Raw genomic sequence first — 20,568 nt, forward strand, 5'->3', positions numbered from 1 at the left:
TTTATTCATTTTTTCTCTAAAAATTTAGGACTCTCTCTTTTCTCCCCCGCCCCCCCTTTTTTTCGGAGGTGGGGTGGGGTGGGGGATTGTTTAGGAGAGTGCTATTCCCCCCCCCAAATTTTTTTGGGGGGCCGCCCCTTGGGCAAGTGGAATCTACTAGGGATCGAACCCCGCCCACTACATTTGAAGCTCGGGACCACCAGACCGCCAGGGAAGTCCCCCTGATTTTAGATAAAACTTCTCGGGAAGATACCTCACAGTAGATGGTACCTACTTCGTTTCGCGGCGCATTATCAGGGGAAAAAAACATCTGGGATCTACGATATTGAACTTAGAACTCCAAATTACATCTCCCAAAAGGTCTAGGAGGGCGGGGCTGTCCCACAGGCGTCAGCGGCGCGCAAGCGCAGAGAGGCGCACCCTCTCGGCTGCCGTAGCCCGCCTCTTCACGTGTTCTCCCGGTCGTCATGGCGGCCGTTCGGAAGCCAGTGCTGCTCGGGCTTCGAGATGCTGCAGTGCCCGGCCGTCCCACGGGGCCGAGCGCCTGGACCGCAAGCAAGCTGGGCGGCGTTCCGGTGAGGTGGGGCGCGGGCGCCGGGGTCGACTGGAGCTGGTGTTGGGCTACGGGGTGAGGGAGTGGGCGAGGTCCCTGGACAAAGTCAGGGTCTGAGCGCTTTCCTTGTCCTCAGGACGCCCTGCCCGGCGTGGCAGCTCCGAGGCCGGTGTGTGAACTGTGCCGGCAGCCGCTTGCCCTCGTCGTGCAGGTGTACTGCCCCCTGGAAGGCTCTCCTTTTCATCGGCTTCTGCACGTGTTCGCTTGCCCTCGGCCTGGGTGCGGTAGCGGCGGGGCGCGCAGGTAGGCGGGGAAGTAGCTGAGCTGCCGACGGGATTTATGCCGAGTTGGGCGGGAGCGGCGGCTGCTCCAGGTCTCCGGGAGGGGCCTGGCCAGCCCTCTGGCAGTTGGCGATGGAGTCCTCACCGCAGTTTTTCTTTACTATGAAGTTGGAAGGTGTTCCGCTCCCAGTGCCTGCAGATGAGAGAGAAAGAGACTCAGGACGCTCAGGTAACGCGGTTGTGACTATCATATTGTTGTTTAGTCGCTAAATCGTGTCTCTTTGCGACCCCATGGACTGCCTGCAAAGACAGGACTGCAGAACAAAACCCAGCTTTTCTTTGCCAATAAATGTTGCTTTATATATGTTCACTGAGTTCTTAATGTGTGTGAAGCATTGTACTAGCAATCCTGGGAATAAAAAGGTAGTGTTTGCCTGTATTTCTTGGGGTTCAGTTGCAGATAATAGAAAAGCGTTTTGACTTTTTATAGCTGAGACTGATTTAAAGTTAAGTTTTTCCTTATTTTATTAGATAGGCTGGAGGAAATGACTCCAGGAGTGACCTGCAAAACTACAGCTCAGAACTGGCCTGTCAGGGAGCTGCCATGCCACTTCCCAGGCGGTCTGGAAGCCCAGATGTATTCTGGTGAAGGAAAGTTGCCCTTGTCAGAACTGTTGACTCCAGAGCCTTGCTCTGTCTCCATCTACACACAGACTGCCTTTCGGTCACTCTTTCCACTTCACTCCGTCAAGTCTGTCTCTCTCTCTCTCTAATGTTCCTTATGAGCAGACCCCCTGATCATATCTAGAACCCTAACTGCTTAGGAGTCTGGGAAGTGTAGTTCTTTCTTACCAGCCTTTGCAGTACATGAAGCACAGCTGAAAGAGGTGTTGAAGAAACCACCATAGTATATCTGCCACAGTGCCCCTGAAAAGGAAGCACAACATATGTCACCTCCAACATGCTTTTGAGTAAACCATGAGGTGCCGGAGTGAGAGGGGCGGGTGTTAAGTAAGGTTCCTTCAGGAAGGTGAAGGATTAGGTGGCTCAGGAAGCCAAGGAAACAGTGTGCTTGAATACCTCATTCACTGGGTATTTTCCCAGAAACAGGAAAATGGCTTCACAGCTGAGGATTGGTGTGAAGGTGCAGATGACTGGGGGAGTGACAGTGAGGAAGCGTTTCCACCACAGCCTGTCTCGGATTTTGGAAGTGATTCGAGCAATGCCAAGGACAGAGACTGGACCTCCCAGCTCCAGGACCTCCGCCTGCAGGATACTGTCCCAGGTGTTGCTCCTCCTGCGCCTCCCGGGGAAGGGCCGGCCTTGCCTCTTGCGGTGCCACAGTTCCTGCCCTATTACATCTGTGTCGTAGATGAGGACGACTACACGGACTTTGTCAGTCTGGACCATGCTCAGAGCCTTCTGCGGGAGTATCAGCAGAGAGAAGGAGTTGATATGGAACAGCTGCTTTCCCATAGGTGAGCGTGTGTGCTGTTGAGTTTGAGAGGTGGTTTAATCAGGAGGTTGCCAGAGTGGGTACTCTGTGGTTTTATCCTCAAAACTGGGGATACTTTTTCAGGCAGAACTTTTTCATGTCCGACACACCTACAGGTGTGTAGGTCCTGTCTGCTTCACTCCTCTTGGGCTAGAAAGGGAGACAGATGAGGAAATCTTATGAGCCATCCTTGAGTTAGCTTGAAAACACTTGGTTTTATTTATAAGGACTCTCACGAAAATGACCAGAACGGTTTCATTTGTAAGCATTTTCAAGGTAGTGTTGGAGTGCACGAAGACGTGTTGGTGTTTGAAAATACTCCATAATGGAGAAAGACATGGCAAGAGCCAGTGGGTATATGACTTTTTATTTTGTTTATTTATTTGTTTTACTTTTGGCTGCCCTGAGTCTTTGTGGCTGTACACAAGCTTTCTCTAGTTGCAACGAGTGGGGGCTACTCTCTACTTGCAATGTGCGGGCTTCTCATTGCAGTGGCTCCTCTTATTGCGGAGCAGGGACTCGAGAGCCTGGGCTCCATAGTTGTGGTGCATGGGCTTAGTGGTCCTGAGATGTGGGGGAGCCTTCCTGGACCATGGGTTGAACCAGCATTCCCTGTACTGCAGGGCTCATTCCTAACCACGGGACCACCAGGGAAGCCCCATAGTGACTTTTTACATTGCAAATAATCATCCAGTGTTGAAAATGGCTAAGAAGCAGGGCTTGGGAGAAAGTTGGGCCGGGGGGTTACTGTTATTCATTATAAAGTATTAAATTTATGATTTTTAAGTTATGTACGTATATTTTACTGTGGTAAAGGTTTTAAAAGTTGTGTACTCTCTTTTCTTTTTTAAAGACTTGTTTGTTTATTTAGGCCACCCAGAGCAGCTTGTGGGATTTTAGTTCTCCAGCCAGGGATCCAAGCTGGGCCCTCAGCAGCGAGAATGTGGAGTCCTAACTCGTGGACCACCCGGGAATTCCCTGTGTCCTGTTCTAAACACAGTAATTCTCTGAATGTAGACACGCAAAAGTGTTTTCTGCTTCTCTTTTTAGTCTGTCTTGTGATGGTGATGAAAAATATGAGAAGACTATAATTAAAAGTGGAGATAAGATATTTTACAAATTTATGAAGAGAATTGCTGCTTGTCAGGAGCAGATTTTAAGGTAAAGGCACATTTTCTTTTATTGTTTTTCTTGGTGATAAAAGTCATGTGTGTTAGGAAAACACAGAAAAATAGAACAAGAAAACCAAAATCCACAATATTCCCCAAACCAAGAAGCTAATATTTTAGTGTATTAAGTTTAGTTATTTTTTTACATATCTGGATGTATATGTGTAAGTAGGTATTGTGTGTATTTTTTTGTTGTTGTTAATTGGGGTCATGGAATATATTCTCTTTTCATAAAAATTTGTTGGTATTGAGGGTTTCCCTATGTATTAAAAATTCTTCCAAGTGATTCTCTTCTGTTTTAAATTTAAATATTCAATAGATAACACACTTTTAAGACTCAAAAACATGAAAGTATGTAAATATGCATGTATGTATAAATATAATGAAATAATTCCTACTATTCAGATCTACTCAGTTCATCACTGTTGTTCGTTTCCTGTGTGTGCTTATGTAATTTCTTTATGCATGTCAAAGCAAATAGTACATGTTACTTTCCTTTTTTTTTAATCACAAAAGCATTCAAGAAACGTTGTGTGTCCTGCTTTTTTAACTGTGCTATTATCTAGTACTGTATCTTTTCAGAACATTGAGAACTGTGTTTAAAAAAAGAGTTACTGTAGTCTCATGTCCATTTTACTTGTTGATGGACCTTCAGTGAGCAAGTGTTTCTCTAGGATGCATTTCCTGAAGTGGCATGGTTAAGCAGAAGGGTTTATGTAATTGTGGTTTTAATTGAGAGCACCCAGTTTTCTCCCATTGGACTTTAATTCCTGCTGGCAATATATGACCTTTAATTCCTGCTGGCAACCTATAAGTGCCTGTTTTCCCATAACCTTGCCAGCAGGGTGAGCTTCATGCTTTTGTAGTTCTGTCATTTCAAGGTGAAAAAGGGCATCTTGGTATAATTTTACCTGATTTTTTTCTTATGAATATCTTTCTCTATGTTGTGGAATTACTTCTGTTGGGTAGGCCAAAGGTTTGTTCAGGTTTTTCTGTTAAGATCTTACAGAAATCTTTTTGGCCTGCCTGTAGTCTATTCATAACCTTTACCCATTTTTCCTTAAGTTCTTGTGCCTTTTGATTTTTGGGAACTTTTTATATATTAGATTGTTATGATTACTTTTATATGATTAAAATTTTTATGATTTATTTTCTGGGCCTGTTTGTATTTTGACTTTGCTTGTGGCAGTATTGTTGGGTATTTAATTGTTTCCACGTGGTTTGTTTAAGTTTTGCGCAGTTCAGTGCTGCATATGCATCCTGTTCACAACTCCTAGAATGTGGTAGTGATTTCTCTTTAGTTCTAGGAGCGAAATTGAGGATCGAAATTTTGAGGTTTAAAGGTTCTTGATATATATTGTTTGATGGTAGTTTTTACTCCTAAGTACAAAGTCAGACTTTACTCTTGATTCTTGCATCCCAATTTTATTGATGATAATTCACTTTATTTCTCCTTACTTTAATTAGGCATGACAACTAGAGATGCTGTGTTGAAAACATGCCCAAATTATGAAACCATCAACAGAATTTTCAGATTAAACCAATTACTTAAGCATGTGGCCCCTCAGTAGTGGCAGTAATTCTTAGATGGAGACCACCCCTTGGGAGGGGCCTCTTCACTGATGAGACTCAGTGCTCACACTGATCCACTCCTCCTACAGGGCTGAGTTACTGTGTGCTGGACTTGGAGTTGGTCCAGTAACAGCCACTCTTGGTGCTGGCCACAGAAGTACCTGGTCTGGTCAGAGGAGACAGGACACTATATGCTATGATAGGTGCCCAACAGAGGTGTGAACAAGTATGCCAGAAACCCAGAGGAGGGACCAGGGGCCTTTACCTTGTTTCATCAGGGAAGGCACCATGCAGGAGACACACTTGGAGCCCCTAGCCCCTACCCTGTAGGACTAAAGGCCAAGGATGCTTTGAGTCACAGAGGTAACTGATGAAGGAAAAAGATAGCCAAGTGCATAATGGCGGGATAGGGGCAAGTCAATGGGCTGGACACCATGGCATCTGAAATGAGAACAGCTTGATTCTTGCCTCCCACAGCTCCACACCTTGACCTCCTTTAGGACACACACCCTTGTTGTCCTCCTTGACAGACTGGGTATTCCCCAGACTTGGTGTCTAGTACTGGCATGGGTTAGGTATGTTTTCAATCCATCTCTTACTAAAGAATTTATATTTTATTCTGTAGCCAGTGGATGCCAGGAGAGTGATGTGATCACTCAAGATTCAAGGAATCCAGGTGAGAGATGGTATAAGGTTTTGGATCAAGGCAGAGGATATGGGAAACAGGGAATGTGTTTGGGAGATACTTGTATAATGGCAGTTCTTGGTGATCCTTGGATATGAGAGTAAAAGATTGGAAGGCAGCAAAATGGTTTTGAGCTTCTGGCTTGTGAAATTGGAAGAGTGTTGATGCAATGCTGGAGATAGGGATTTAGGAGGGTGTTATTTGGGGTGTGGAGTCTTGATTATTCTTAGTCTACAGGATGTCCTTGTCAGTTTGATTTACATCTTTGAAACTAAATCTTTGTTATAGTAGTTTTGGTTTTATTTCCCTTGTGCATTCTACTTTGCAAGTTTCTTATAAGAGGACATTATACTTTGTAACAAATAATAACTGCCCAGAGGATATTGAATAAGAAGTCTTGGAACTTCAAGGCCTGGATTTTCCATTTCTAGTTGAAGGTCCATGGGCAATTCACTTAACCTTTCTTATCCTCAGTGCCTCATCTCTAAAATGAGAATGATAATACAACTTCCTATTTCATAGGATTCCTCTGGGAACTAAATGAGGTGATGATCAAAATACTCTGTAAAACATCCATAAATATGGGCTGTTGTTTGAAACCCACTATGCTAAGTTTTGGGGAAGCAGAGATCTATAAGGATCTCTTAATAGTATTGGTATGCTTACGTATTCATGATCTTTGGCAGTGAGGACAGTATGTTATTCTCATGCAAAGCATAGTGCCTACATATAGTAGGTATTTGTGATACCAGTACATTTTCAAACTTGGTAGGGATGAAAAGAACCTTGGTTTTGGTCTTAGAAGACTTGGCCTTGGGGCAGATGCCTATTTACTCTTCTATAAAATGGGCCTGATGCCTCCTTTGTAGACAGGAAGGATTCAGTGAGCACCTTCATTCATTCAGCTAATATTTACTGAGTCTGTGCCTGATGCTAGGTGCTGTGATAGATGCTGCAGGTACAATAAAAAATGACACAGTCCATGTTTCTATAGATTTTACCTTCTAGTGAGAGAGTTTAAAAGTAAAAAGATACATTGTATGATTTCCACATGAAGAAAATACAACATAACTGTTCTAAATAGGATGTCACAGAGGCTCTCAGAGGAAATGACATATCCAGCAGGTTATAGTGTATAAAAGTGACAACACAGGGAAAACGTGGAAAAATGGGTCTAGATACAGTGGTCAGAGTAAAATCAAGTGGTCTCTCTATCCTAATACCTGGTTACAGTGAATATAAAAAGTAAAAATCAGCCAAAAATAAAGTAGAAAAAACCAAACTTTAAAAAGAAAATCCCTTCCATCTGCATGGAAATAAGAAAAGAATCTTAATACCATAAAACTCAAAAGTGGCAATCTGGGATGTAATATCACCAAAAGTCTAATGCAGTTCTGGGTGCCTCACATTATTTATTTATGTAGTTAACTTACTTTTCACAGAGGAAGGTAGAGACATTTCTGTACTTTTAGTGTGAGTTCTAGCCATTCAACCTTCTCTCACTTCTTGAAAATACACTGATAAGTCCACAGCATCCTGAGAATTGCGGTAATGTTGAATCTGAAAAGAAGCAAACAGGAGAAGAATCTGTATCTTCTGCTGTAGGGCTTTTGGCCACACAACTGGGTGTGGTGCGGGTGAAGATACAGGGAATTAGAAATTGCCTCTCAGAAGCAAAAGTTGTTGGGTTCCATGATGCGTTACAGAAATGATAAAGAAGTCAAGGGCAATTTCTTGCCCATTAGAGTGGGATCCCCCAACATGTAAGACATTTAACACTATATCAGAAGTAAAGATGAAGCCCAGGTGTTCTAGTAGATTGTATTGAGTCTTACAGAACTATACCCCCACCCCGATTCACCTACAGAAGAGTAGAAGAAATGAAAAATGTGTTTGGAGAAGGGGAAAAGAACAGACCTCTGATGTGAGATTGACAGGAAGTCAGCAAGAAAACCCACACACTGATTTGGAGCAAACAGAGTTGCCCTCTTGAGGCATGAACTGGATGAAAAGTGGCAGGCCACCCATGTAATCATACTGTTGGCAGTAAAATTAGAGAAATGAATAGTGCATACAAAAATGAGCCAAGAACCATATCTGGAAGAAAAGATAATCTGAGGAACACATAATTCCCAGCAGAGTTTTCAAGATACAGAAGAACTTTGTAAGACAATGTGTTTAATAAAACCAAGAGCTCAAAGTTGAGAAAATAAGATGCCAAGGGAAGTTGAATTGCTAAAGAAATCAAGCCACACATTGCATATCTAATAAATTTAGAAGTAGTTGACTTGGCTGAAAATCAAAGTACTGATGTGAAGAGAGTTTCAAAAATCTCATGAATGTTGAACAAAAAGACAAAGCAATTAGAAGGTGCTATCTTGGAAGGTGGATAAATATAACTACTATAAAGATAACTGGTGTCCAGAGAAGAGCACTCAACAAATGGATCCAAAATAATACTCAAAGTAGGAAATTTTCCCTAAAATGAAATAAGAACTAAACCAACTGAGTCACTTTGCTGTACGGGAGAAGTTAAACACAACATTGTAAATCAACTAGACTTCAATGAAATTTTTAAAAACGTAAAGTGTGAAAAGTTCATCATTTTGGCTATGGCTCTCCATGTATTCATTTTCTTTATGGGTTAGTTTTTTCTGCTGCTTTGCATATCTAGTAACTTAAAAAATTATTTACTGGAAACTATATGTTGGAGGACAATAGATTCTGAAGTTAATACTCATCCCTTAGGGGTGCACGCCCCTTCTGTAAGGCCAGAACTGTGGGGAGCTGAGTCTCAATCCGTAGTTGAGCAGAGTCTGGGCTTTGTTGCAGTTTTAGTTAAATTCAGTTCAACATTAGCTTTAGTGTCTTCATCTAGACTTTAAATCAAGCATTGATAAGAATTCAGATGTCTTGCTATGATTTTCAGCCTTGCAGCTAGTTTTCTGGGTCTTTGGATTTTCTTTGCTTCCTGGTTTTGCTCCGGATATTCTCCAAGAAAGAAACAAAATTGATAAAGTGTAGTCTTGGATGTTAACATGTGACTTGTATGTGGCTCTAATTCAGGGTTCTTTTTCTCCTTGTTCTAGGTACTCCTGGGGTGGAGAACCACTTTTTTTGACCTGTCCTGCATCAGAAGTCACTGAGCTCCCAGCCTGCAGCCACTGTGGAGCCCGAAGAATATTTGAGTTTCAGCTTATGCCAGCACTGGTCAGCATGCTCAGAAGTGCTAATTTAGGTAAAAGGCCCTTTATTTATTTGAGTTTGTGGGTTTCTGGCACTAATTTGGGATTATTTTTTAAAATGAAAGTCTAGTGTTTCATCTTTGTTTTCTTACATAAGCATTACAGAAAATTTGGGAATTTAGAATTATTTTTAGGAAACATATTTGTTGCTTCCATTCGGGGCTATTATAAATAAAGTTGCTTTGAACATTTGCCTACAAGCCTTTGTATGGACATAGGCTTTTGGGTTAAGTATCTAGGAGAAAAGCAGTTGAATTGTGTGGTAGGTGTGTATTTAACTTTTTAAGACACTCCCACCTTGTTTTCTAAAGAGCCTGTGCCACTTATATCCCAACTGACAGTACATGGGAGTTGCATATCCTTGGCAAGACTTGATACGGTCTGTCTTGTTCATTTCAGTCTCATAGGTGTGTAGCGATATCTCATGGTTTTCATTTGCATTTCTCTTATGATTTTGAGCATCATTTTCATGTGCTGATTTATCAGTATATGTTTTCTTTGGTGAAGTGTCTGTTCTAATCATTTTCTCTTTCTAAAAATTGGGTACTTTGTCCTCTTGCTGAATTCTGAGAGTTTTGTATGTATTCTGGATACAAGTCCTTCATCTGGTATATAATGTATAAATATTTTGTCTAAGTCTAGCTTGCCAATTTTCATTTTTGGGTTTTTTTTTTTTTTTTTTTTTGGTGTAGACTTTAGAAGCTTTCACTTTACAGAGAAATTGAGAAATAAGTACATAGAATTCCCATATACCTCACGTTCAGTTTCCCCTTTATTAAAATAAATTTATACTAATACAATACAGTACTTTTGTTACAATTACTGAGCCAATATTAATACATTATTAGTTTATTTAGATTTCCTTAGTTTTTAGCTAATATCCAAGAGCCCATCCAGGATATCACTTGGTGTGTCTCTTGCCTGATGAAAATTCAGACTTCCTCATTTTTTCTTAAGCAAGATTTTTTTAAAAGAAGTATTTATTTGTTTATTTGGCTGTACCGGGTCTTTGTTGCAGCATGCAGGATTTTTAGCTGTAGAATGTGGGGTCTAGTTCCCTGACCAGGGATCAAACCTGCACCCCCTGTGTTGTGAGTGTGGAGTCTTAGCCACTGGACCACCAGTGACATCCCAGGAGTTCCTCATTTTTGATGACCTTGACAATTTGTGGGAGTACTGGTCACTTATTTTGTAAGATGCCCCTCTGTTGGAATTCATCTGATTTTTTTTCTCATAATTAGAATGAGACTAAGGATTATTGAGAAGAAAATCATGGGGTGGGGGATAAAGTGCCATTTTCTTTATGTCACTCATCAAGGGTGCCTCTTTAAACATTGATTGTTGATGTTGGCTGGTGTTTTAGGTTTCTTCACTTGAAAACTGCCTTTTTCTCCCCCTTCCATAAGGTACTGATTTGTCTTTTTATTCTCTAAACTGTCCTTTTAAAAACAGTTTTTAATTTTGAAGCACAATTTATTTATCTTTTCTTATATGAATTATGTTTTTGATATCTTGTCTAAGAAATAATTGCTTAGCCCAAGGACACAAGTTTTGCTTCTAGTTTTACATTTAGATTTATGTCCATTTTGAGTTAAATTTTATATATGGTATGAGGTATGGTTCAAGTCCTTCTTTTCCATGTGAATATCCAGTTGTTTCAGCACCACTTATTGATAAGAATATTCTTTCTCTGCTCAAGTATCTTTTACCTTTGTTGAATATTGGTTGTCCACATATGTGTTAATTTGTTTCTGTACTCTTTATTCTGCATTCTGTTCATTGATCTGTTTTTCTGTTTGACACCACTGCCACACTATCTTGACCACTGTAGCTTTGTAAGATTTGTTGTTGTTGTTGTTGTTTAGTCACTAAGTCATGTTTGACCCTTTGCGACCCCATGGACTGCAGCATGCCAGGCTCCCATGTTCTTCACTGTCTCAGAGTTTGCTCAGATTCGTGTCCATTGAGTCCATGATGCTATCTAACCATCTCATCCTCTGCCACTCCCTTCTCCTTTTGCCTTCAGTCTTTCCCAGCATCAGGGTCTTTTCCAGTGAGTTGGTTTTTCTTATCATGTGGCCAAAGTGTTGGATTTGTAACTTGGTTGTATTAGTCTTTCAGCTTTATTCTTCGTTTTCAAAAATATTTTGATTCTTCCAGATCACTTGCATTTCTGTGGGGTTTTCTAAAATTGCATTTTATTTCTTAATTCTTTAGCTGAGCTGTCCAATAAGGTAGCCATTCTACGTGTGCATGCTCGGTCACTACTCAGTCATGTCTGACTCTTTGGGACCCCATGGAGTGCGGCCTGCCGGGCTCCTCTGTCCTTGGGATTCTGCAGGCAAGAATACTGGAGTGGGTTGTTATTTCCTCAACTTCTTAAAAAAACTGAAATACTTTGTGAGATTTTGTTTGGTATTGCATTGACTCTCTGGATCAGATCGAGGAGAATTGATGTCTTAACAATGTTGAATCTTCCAACCCATGTACCTAGTATATCTCTCCATTTATTTAGATTCTCTTTAATTTCTTGCAATAGAGTCTTACACTTTTCAGTGTAGAGTCTTGCATATCTTTTTTCAGTTTTGTCTCTATGTGTTAAATGCTTTTTTATGCTATTGTAAATGGCATTTAAAAATTTCAGTTTCTGATGTTTGCTGCTAGTATTAATATGTTTAAATATAATTGATTTTTTGAAAAAATGTGTTATAAAATACACAGTCAAAAATTGACCCTTTTAGCCATTTCTTTAAGTGTATAATTTAGTGATATTAAGTATATTCACAGTGTTATGTAATTGTCACCACTATTTTATTCCCAGAACTTTTTTTGCTATCCCAAACAAAAAAATCTGTACTCATTAACTACTCCGCCCCTCCCCTAAAAGAATTAGCACCCCCCCCACCCCGGCTCTTTTTCTCTTCCCCTAGTTACTGGTAACCTCTGTTCTATCTATTTCTGTCTCTTTGAATTTGCCTATTCTAGATACCTGACATAAGTAGAATCATGTGATATTCGTCCTTTTGTGTCTGGCTTATTTCATTATCATAATGTTTTCAGGGCTCATGTTGTAGTATATATCAAAATTTCTTTCCTTTTTATAGTTCATTCATGATACACAGATTTCACTATGTAATACAGATTTTTTTTAGTTCTTTAACTTGGTGGGGCTTTCCATCTTTTGGCTACTATGAGTAATACTGCTGGGAACATTGGTATACAGATACATTTGAGTCACTGTTTTTAGTTTTTTTGGGCATATCCTCCAAATGGCTTTGCTGGGTCTTAATTTTTTAATTTTTTGGCTGCACTGTGCAGCATGTGGGGTCTTAGTTCCCCGCCCAGGAATGGAACCTGTGCCCCCTGCAGTGGAAACATGAAATCCTGACCACTGGACCACCTGGGAAGTCCCCAACCGTGTCATCTTACGAGCTGTAACCACATATGTTGAAAACAAAGAAAAATCTCAAATCAGTGACCTAATTGTTTACCTTAAGGAGCTAGAAAAAGAAGACCAACCAACCAAAAAGAAATAAGGAAAGAATAAAGGCTAGGGCAGAGCTTTTAAGGATAAAATAAAAACAACAGAAAACTGTTTCAGATTGCTGTGGATTCATTAGGATTTTCTACATTAAATATCAGATCATCTGTATTTACTAATATATATGTTTTATTGGCCTTCCCAGGTGGCACTAGTGGTTAAGAACCCACCTGCCAGTGCAGGAGATGTAAGAGACTTGGGTTCAATCCCTGGGTCGGGAAGATCCCCTGGAGGAGGGCATGGCAACCCACTCCAGTATTCTTGCTTAGTTGCAAAGAGTTGAACACCACTGAAACGACTTAGTGCTTCTTATACATATATATATATATATATATGTACATATATATACATGCACATTCATATTACTATTTGCTAAATATAAGCATTTTACATGGAATAGTGACTGATTACATTTGATCTTTGTGACCACTGAGTATTCATATGTGTATTTAAAGTACTTTTTAGAACAGACTTGAAAATATCACATCTACTTACTGAATTCACAAAAATGTTTATCCATTGTACAGTACTTTAAAGGTTATTGTGGTTTAATTTTAGGAGAAGAAATTTTGTCTGTTAAGATTATGAGAGCTAACCAAGGCACATGGTTGGCACAGTCATACACAGTTGAGGAATAATGGCTTCTACCTCTTTGCACAGCTGCCATAGTCACTCATGATGATGGGCTTTCTTATGTCAATGTTATCTTTTTCCAGTTTACCAATAATTATGTAAGATGCATCTTATACATTTTTTCTTTTATTTCAATACAATCAGTAAATCTTTCCTCTGTGGTGATGGAAGTGATCTTGACATGAACATACTTTGTCATATGACATATTTGTTATGTGGGCTACTTCTTGTACACCATCAAAAGCAAGGAAAATTGTTTGCTTTTTATATTCCCAACTTAAGTTTATATTTCAAATTTAACCTGATTTCTTAGGACCATTTTATATATTCTTTGAATTGCATTAAACCCATAAGAAAGGGAAACTGAAAGCTGCTCAGTCGTGCCCGACTCTTTGCAACCCCATGGACTATACAGTCCATGGAGTTCTCCAGGCCAGAATACTGGAGTGGGTAGCCTTTCCCTTCTCCAGGGAATCTTCTCAACCCAGGGATCGAACCCACGTCTTCCACATTGCAGGTGGATTCTTTACCAGCTGAGCTACCGGGGAAGTTCTAAAAACACATAAGAAGAGATCACTTTTTTATCTTTACCTACATCATTAGCTATATGGACATTATAATAACATGTAAGTTTTACCACATTGAAAAGCATTTCAAGGTTTGATCTTAGTATAATTTTTCTAAGGGGTAACATTTCTAGGACAAAATATAGCAACAGCTAAAATAACTTGTGAAACTGTCTACTGTTTCAGTTTCTTTAAATTTGTTACTTTCAGGGGCTTCCCTCATGGTCCAGTGGTTAAGACTCTCCACTTCCATCGCAGAGTGCAGGCTCAGTCCTTAGTTAAGGAAGTTCCACTAGTCATTTGGTGCCGCCAAAAAAAGAAAAATCATCACTTTCTAGTAACTATCCTAGGAACTGATCAGTTCTACATATTTTTTAAACAATTCTTATTTGAAAACATCAAGATGAAACACTGAATATTTGTGGTCACATTCTGTTATCATTATTTTAATATGAATATTTGAGCTGCAGCTAATTTGATTTTGTTCTGTTAGTGTGGAAATGTTAAGTACAGAGACAAAATAAAAACAAGCTTTCTTGGAAAAAAGATCAATAGAGATAATTTTACTTCCTCCTTTCTGATTTGGATGCCTTTTCTTTCTTTTTCTTGTCCCATCACTTTGTATAGAACAACTTCATTGAATATAAGTCACAAAAGTGGGCGTCCTTGTCTTGTTCCTGGTCTTAGGGGAATACCTTTTAGTTTTTCATCATTGAGTATTATGTTAACTGTGAGTGTTTCATGTATATGGCCTTTTTCAGATTGAGGAATTTACCTTCTATTCCTCATTTACTGAGTGATTTTTATCACTACAGGGTATTGAATTTTGTCAAATGCTTTTTTCTGCATCAGTTGAGATATCATGTAATTCTATTGATTCTATTAATGTGGCATATTACATTGATTTTGGTATGTTTAAACATCTTTTCATTCTTGTAATAAATCTCATTGGTTCATAGGGTATAAACCTTTTTATAGGCTCCCTTTTTTTGGTTTGTTTTTATGAGTTCAGTATCTTCTTTCATATCTTTGGGACATGTTCTGTTTTTTAAATTTTTACTTGTTTCCTGCACTTTACCTTTTTTTCTCTGCTTGTTTTGATCCCTGAGTTTTCTATTGGAGATTTTCTGTAAATATCTGGTAAACCTTGGAAATCACCATTATTAGCACATGTGTAGGTTCATTCCAGTCATCATTCTTGGCGTAAATGCAGACAGAAAGTTAAAATAGATGTATGACTAGAAAATTTTTTTCTAAAAAGATTCAGTAATACTAATTTAAGGGACTAAAATAAATTCATGAAAATTTAACATAAGAAAAATTAAGTATAAGTGAAGCAGTTGCTGGGCTTTTTAGGTAATGGGTTATTAAAAGAGGCCCTAGTTTCTAAAAGATCCTCTAAAATTAAGAAAATTATATTCATCCTATATTTCAATTTTAAATAGGTTGTATTTGACCCTTTAATAGATAAGGAAATGTTTACCCTACTCCATCTCCACATATTTTAGTGTCATTTTTGCTTTATCAAGGTTTATCAATCTGTATTCTATAAACATAATTCTCATAGCTGTTTAGCCTGTGAATTCTTTATTCTGACTGTTCTCTCCTAGTTGGATTCCATCATGTAATTGCCTCAAAGAGGGCTCATAGGTGCTAGTCTGCCTTTCTATTTGAAGGACAACTTGTGTGTAAAGTTCTTAAGCTCTACTTTCTTTCTTCAAAATTTGGTAAACCCCATTCTGTCATCTTCTAATAGTGAGGGCCCCACCAGCCTTTTTATCTGGTACCTCCTGTCATCTCCCATGGCTGGGCCTCATTGGGAAGTATGTTTTTCTGAAAATCCCTGAGATCTTTCATGATCATTTAGATCATTGAATGTTGCTTTGTAGAAGTCTGAGGGTGGACTGATCCCCCTCCACCCTTTGTAACTAACACCATAGAACTTTCTTTATCCATGAAGCCCCGTCACTGAACTAACACATCTTGCAGTCCCATTATTCTGTAATTCTTATTTACTTCCTTATTTTTTTTTTAGCTGTGCTAGGTCTTAGGTGTGGCATGAGAGATCTTCGATTTTCATTGTGGCATGCAGGACCATTAGCTGCATCATGCGAACTTTTAGTTGAGGCATGTGGGATCTAGTTCCCTGACCAGGGATCGAACCCTGGCCTCCTGTGTTGAGAGGGCAGAGTCTTAGCCACTGGACCACCAGGGAAGTCCCATGCAGTTTTGTTTATTGTGGGGTAGGATGGGTCTTCGGACCTGCATATTTAGTTTTTCTTCATTTTCTTTCTTGCTTTTAAGTTGGCCATGCCGTGCGGCTTGCAGGATCTCAGTTCCCCAACCAGGGGTTGAACCCACACCCTCGGCAGTGAAAGTAAGGAGTTCTAACCACCAGCCTACCAGAGAATTCCCCTGAATATTTTTTCTGTTGAGTTTGTAGCTTTTCTGTAGAAGCAACACCAGTTGGTTTGGTCACCTTTCTCTTCTCAAATCCATGATTTCTCTTTCTTTTCTCTTTCCCTCTGCATTCATTGAACTTCTCAGAAGGCTTTCCCTTCTACCTGTAATTAGATTTCACCATTTTTTTTCTGTTTCTTGTTGCTGATGTTTCTCATTACATGTGTAACGGGACTGTTTTGATCTCCTTAGGCCTCTTTCTCCTCTCTACCCTTCAGCCCCCACTGTGGGAGGTCTCTGGGTTCATGTATAATACTCAGCTATTTCATATTTTATTCTGATTCTTTGCACCTCCTTCTTTCCTCTCCTGGTGGTTACTACTGCTGAGGCTGCAGCCTTCTCATGCCCTCTACAAACTGCCTGTTAGACATTTTAGTTGGGAATTTTCTTAAATTCACCAGGTTATTTTTCCACTCAGCTCTATTTTACCCTTTTTTGGGACTGTCTTTGACTTTCTTTCCATTATCACCACCTACATTTAAAATATATATGTATATTTATTTGGCTGCTCCAGGTCTTAGTTGCAGCATGCAGGATCTTCTGTCTTTGTTGTGACATGCAGCATGCTCTCTCTTTATTTGGAACATGTGGGATCTAGTTCCCTGACCAGGAATCAAACCCAGGCCCCCTGCATTGGGACCACGGAGTCTTAGCACTGGGCCACCAGGAAAGGCCCAACTGCTTACTTTTTTTTTTTTAATTTTGTTTATTTATTTATTTTTGGCTTTGCTGGGTCTTTGTTGCTGCGTGGGTTTTTCTCTAGTTGCGCCAAGTGGGGGCTACTCTCCAGTTGCAGTATACAGGGCTTCTTTGGCAGTGGCTTCTCTGGTTGTGGAGCAGGGCTCTAGGGTGCTCAGGCTTCAGTAGCTGCAGCACATGGGCGTCGGTAGCCGGGGCCCCCATGCTCTAGAGCACAGGCTCAGTAATGACTCACCGGCTTAGTTGCTCTGCAGCATGTGGGATCTTCCAGACCTGGGGACTGAACCCATGTCCCCTGCATTGGCAGGCAGATTCTTTACCACTGAGTCACCAGGGAGACCCTGCCTACATTTTTTAAATTTTTCCTTTGCTGCTCCAAACCAGTCGCCCAATTCATCTTCTTGACTCCTGTTTTCCTATTCTTATATCAACAGGCTTTCTTATTACTCACGTTCTCTTGATGCCATTCTTCCTGGCTCCATCCATTGATACATTTCTGTGAATTCTTAGGCTCTCTTTTCTGCTTTTTGCCTGTATCCTTTCTTGGAAGTAGTGTTCTGTTAGTATGACATATTTTAAAATGATCTTCATTGTCAAGTAGTCTGGATTTGGCCACACTACGCAGGATGCAAGATCTTAGTTCCTTGACCAGAGATTGAACCTGTGCCCCCTGCAGTGGAAGCACAGAGTTTTAACCACTGGACCACCTGGGAAGTGTCATATTTTTAAAGTATATTTTGCTAATCTTTTTTTTTTTAATCGGCAGTCACTTTTTGTAGGAATGCTGTGACTGTATTGTGACTGAGAACTAATAAACACTGTTTTTGCCTTAAGTAATTATTTTTTCAGCTTGTAAGGTAAAACCACTGCCCATGGCAACATCAGTTATCCTGATATTGAGCAATCCTTCTCCTTCCTATTAGCTTCTTCTGCTTAACCTTTTTGCTTTACAGATAGCACTCAAGAAGTGCCAGGCTCTGTTCCAAGTGTCTTATATGTACTAGCTTATTTACTCTACACAATAATCTTATCATCATGATAAATACATAATAATATCATAGAGGTGAAATCACTAGGTGGTAGAGCTGGGTTTGAACCCAAGCAGTCTTGTTCCAGTGTCTGGGCTATATCCACTAAGCAAACTGAATATTGAGTGTATCTCATAACACTTTCTCTTTATCGGAATCCTGGTTATGTTGTATTTTTCAGATCTTTCTGTGGAATTCGGAACCATTCTAATTTACACATGTGAGAAGAGTTGCTGGCCTCACAATGATCAGGCGCCCATGGAAGAATTTTGTATTATCCAAGAGGACCCAGATGAATTATTATTTAAGTAGTGCATTTCCTTTTATTTATATAAATTAAACTTTAATGTTTAAATTGTGTTTTCACCTCATTTTGACTCAGAGTTTATTAGCTCTTGTTTCTGTTTGCTTTTTGGCACCTGTGGTGGATCTGGAGCCAGGATTTAGAACCTCCCGTTTATGGGCTGGTTAGCCCCTCAGGCTCAGTGGCCTGCGTCCACAGAGGCAGCTCAGAAGGTGGCTCCTCTGTAGCCCGCAGCGCAGGTGATCTTATGGAGGACCCTGGTGGGTTCTAGTAGGCGAGCAGCTGCAGTGTTGTTGTGAGCAGCACGAGCCACGTATTAGCCCTGCAGCCTCTGTACTTTTGCTGTCCCTGGATGCTGACAGAGCGTACTCCTGGGACTGGTCCAGCTGCTTGAGGCTCCTGCCCTGTGGCGTGAGCTGTTGAGGCCTACCCCACTTTCCCACCCTCACCTACTCCCATCTCTTGCCCCTTTGTCTCTTCTGGACATTGTCCCTCCACCCAGCTGTCGACCACTCATCTCCCCTTTCTCCATTTAGATTTTATGTTATTGACTGTTTCCTTTCTGCTACCCCGACAGCCACGTGAAAACACTCCCACCAGCTGTATACAGACCTGCCGTTTGTCTGTGTAGATGAGGAAACTGGGTATTAACGCAAAGAATTTGGTTTGCTTATGTTAATAAACATCAACTCTGGTAAATAACACACTAGGCCCACATTATCATGCGATGTGGTTCTCCTGGGCAGTGTGTGACTGGTGAGAACCCCCTGTGATACTGCCTTGCCCTCCCTGCTTCCCAGGGTAGCAGAGGTACTGGGGGAAAGTGGCTGGCTGTGCAGAAGAAAGCAAGCGTGTTGGTTATAGATATTTCAGGAACACTGGGTTTGTAGGGCTGAGGCTGAGTGTGGACCTGCAGAGAGAGGTTTTTTGTTCGTTTTTATTTATTTATTTAGTTATGGCTGTGCTGGATGTTCACTGCTACAAGGACTTTCTCTGGTTGCACCAAGCAGGGGCTACTCTGTAGTTGCGGTGCACGGGCTTCTCATTGCAGTGGCTTCTCTTGTTGCAGAGCACGGGCTCCAGGGCGCGTGCGGGCTTCAGTAGTCGCGTCTCCTGGGCTCTAGGGCACACATTCAACAGCTGTGGTGCATGGGCTTAGTTGCTCCATGGCAACCAAAATGTGGATCTTCCCGGATCAGGGATTGAACCCATGTCTCCTGCATTTTAACCACTGAGCCACCAGGGAAGCCCTGCAGAGAGAGGTTTTGATTCCTCCTCTCTGTCATGTTGGAGAAGCCATCACCAGTTCCCTTGTGGCACTTCTGTTGTGGGCAGATAATCCCTCAGACTTCGGACCACTCACTCCGACTAGAGCAGAAAACAGACTGCCCACATCAGGTACATCGGACTGCAGGTGCATCACTTTGGATTTATTTAAATGGCCAGAGAGTACCCTCCTTTGATGAGAGGATGGGGTATAATTACTGCTTTAAACTGCTGATATAGCCATTTTCAGATATGAGTTAGTTGTCATGTTTCTTTTAGGTGGAGACAACTTGTGCTTCCAACCAAATGCGTTCTTGAATCTAGTTATACATGTTTGTATCAGATCTTATCTAAATAGAGTACAGATTGCAGAGGCATCCCCATCATCCAGTAGAAATGTTTGCAACATAATTGTTAAGGAAGCAAGATGTGAGAAAACAAGTCCAGTGTGAACCCACTTAAGTGCTGTGTAAAAGATCTAGATCTGAAAATAGAAATACCAGCAAGGCCCTAAGGAGTAGAATTAGGTGTGCAGTTTTACGGGCAGGAGAGAAGCAAAGGAAGGTGGCTCTATCCACAGTGTGTTTCGAGGGAGAAGGAAGGTGAGCATACTGCGCAGGATGTCTATTTAGGAGAGGCAGGCCAATGGTAGGGAAGGGACGTCAGCAGCCTACTATGCAAGCGTGTGCCCCCCACCCCCCGACCATGGCTGGGTTCCCTGGCCCTTCCTTTACCTTGTGGTTCAGGACCACAGCCTGAGTGCTTCTCACAGACCAAGCTTGGTGGGTGCTTGGCGAACCAATCAACTGATGAAAAAGACCAGAGAAGTCAAAAGCAATTTTCTTCTGTTTTCCATTGTCAACCAACAAAACAAGAAAACAGTATATTTGGCATCATAAGAATTGCAATTTGGGGCTTCAGTCATGGTCCAGTGGTTAAGAATCTGCCTTGCAATACAAGGGACACCTGTTTGATCCCTGGACCAGGAAGATCCCACACGCTTCAGAGCAAGGAATCCCATGTGCTACAACTACTGAGCCCATGTTCTGCAACTCCTGAAGTCCACACATC

The 20,568-nt window shown here is 40.9% G+C and overlaps 1 protein-coding gene across 1 annotated transcript; it reads left to right on the forward strand.

Annotated features, from left to right (window-relative positions):
- The first annotated feature begins 418 nt into the window (after positions 1 to 418).
- Positions 419 to 18,298, forward strand: PDCD2L (programmed cell death 2 like). Its single transcript, XM_065920565.1, has 7 exons — positions 419 to 575; positions 690 to 856; positions 1,003 to 1,063; positions 1,939 to 2,312; positions 3,380 to 3,490; positions 8,845 to 8,993; positions 18,109 to 18,298. The coding sequence occupies exons 1-7, from the start codon at positions 468 to 470 to the stop codon at positions 18,237 to 18,239; spliced, it is 1,101 nt and encodes a 366-aa protein (XP_065776637.1). The 5' UTR covers positions 419 to 467; the 3' UTR covers positions 18,240 to 18,298.
- Positions 18,299 to 20,568: the final 2,270 nt, after the last annotated feature.

Source organism: Muntiacus reevesi, chromosome 2 (genome assembly GCF_963930625.1).
Source record: "Muntiacus reevesi chromosome 2, mMunRee1.1, whole genome shotgun sequence".
Taxonomy (NCBI): Eukaryota; Metazoa; Chordata; class Mammalia; order Artiodactyla; family Cervidae; genus Muntiacus; species Muntiacus reevesi.

What these genes read in the sequence shown, in the direction of transcription:
- PDCD2L (XM_065920565.1), top strand. Translation starts at nt 468, where the DNA reads ATGGCGGCCGTTCGGAAGCCAGTGCTGCTCGGGCTTCGAGATGCTGCA. An exon ending in GGTAGCGGCGGGGCGCGCAG is followed by an intron (nt 857 to 1,002) that starts GTAGGCGGGGAA and finishes TTTACTATGAAG; the next exon opens with TTGGAAGGTGTTCCGCTCCC. An exon ending in TGTCAGGAGCAGATTTTAAG is followed by an intron (nt 3,491 to 8,844) that starts GTAAAGGCACAT and finishes TCCTTGTTCTAG; the next exon opens with GTACTCCTGGGGTGGAGAAC.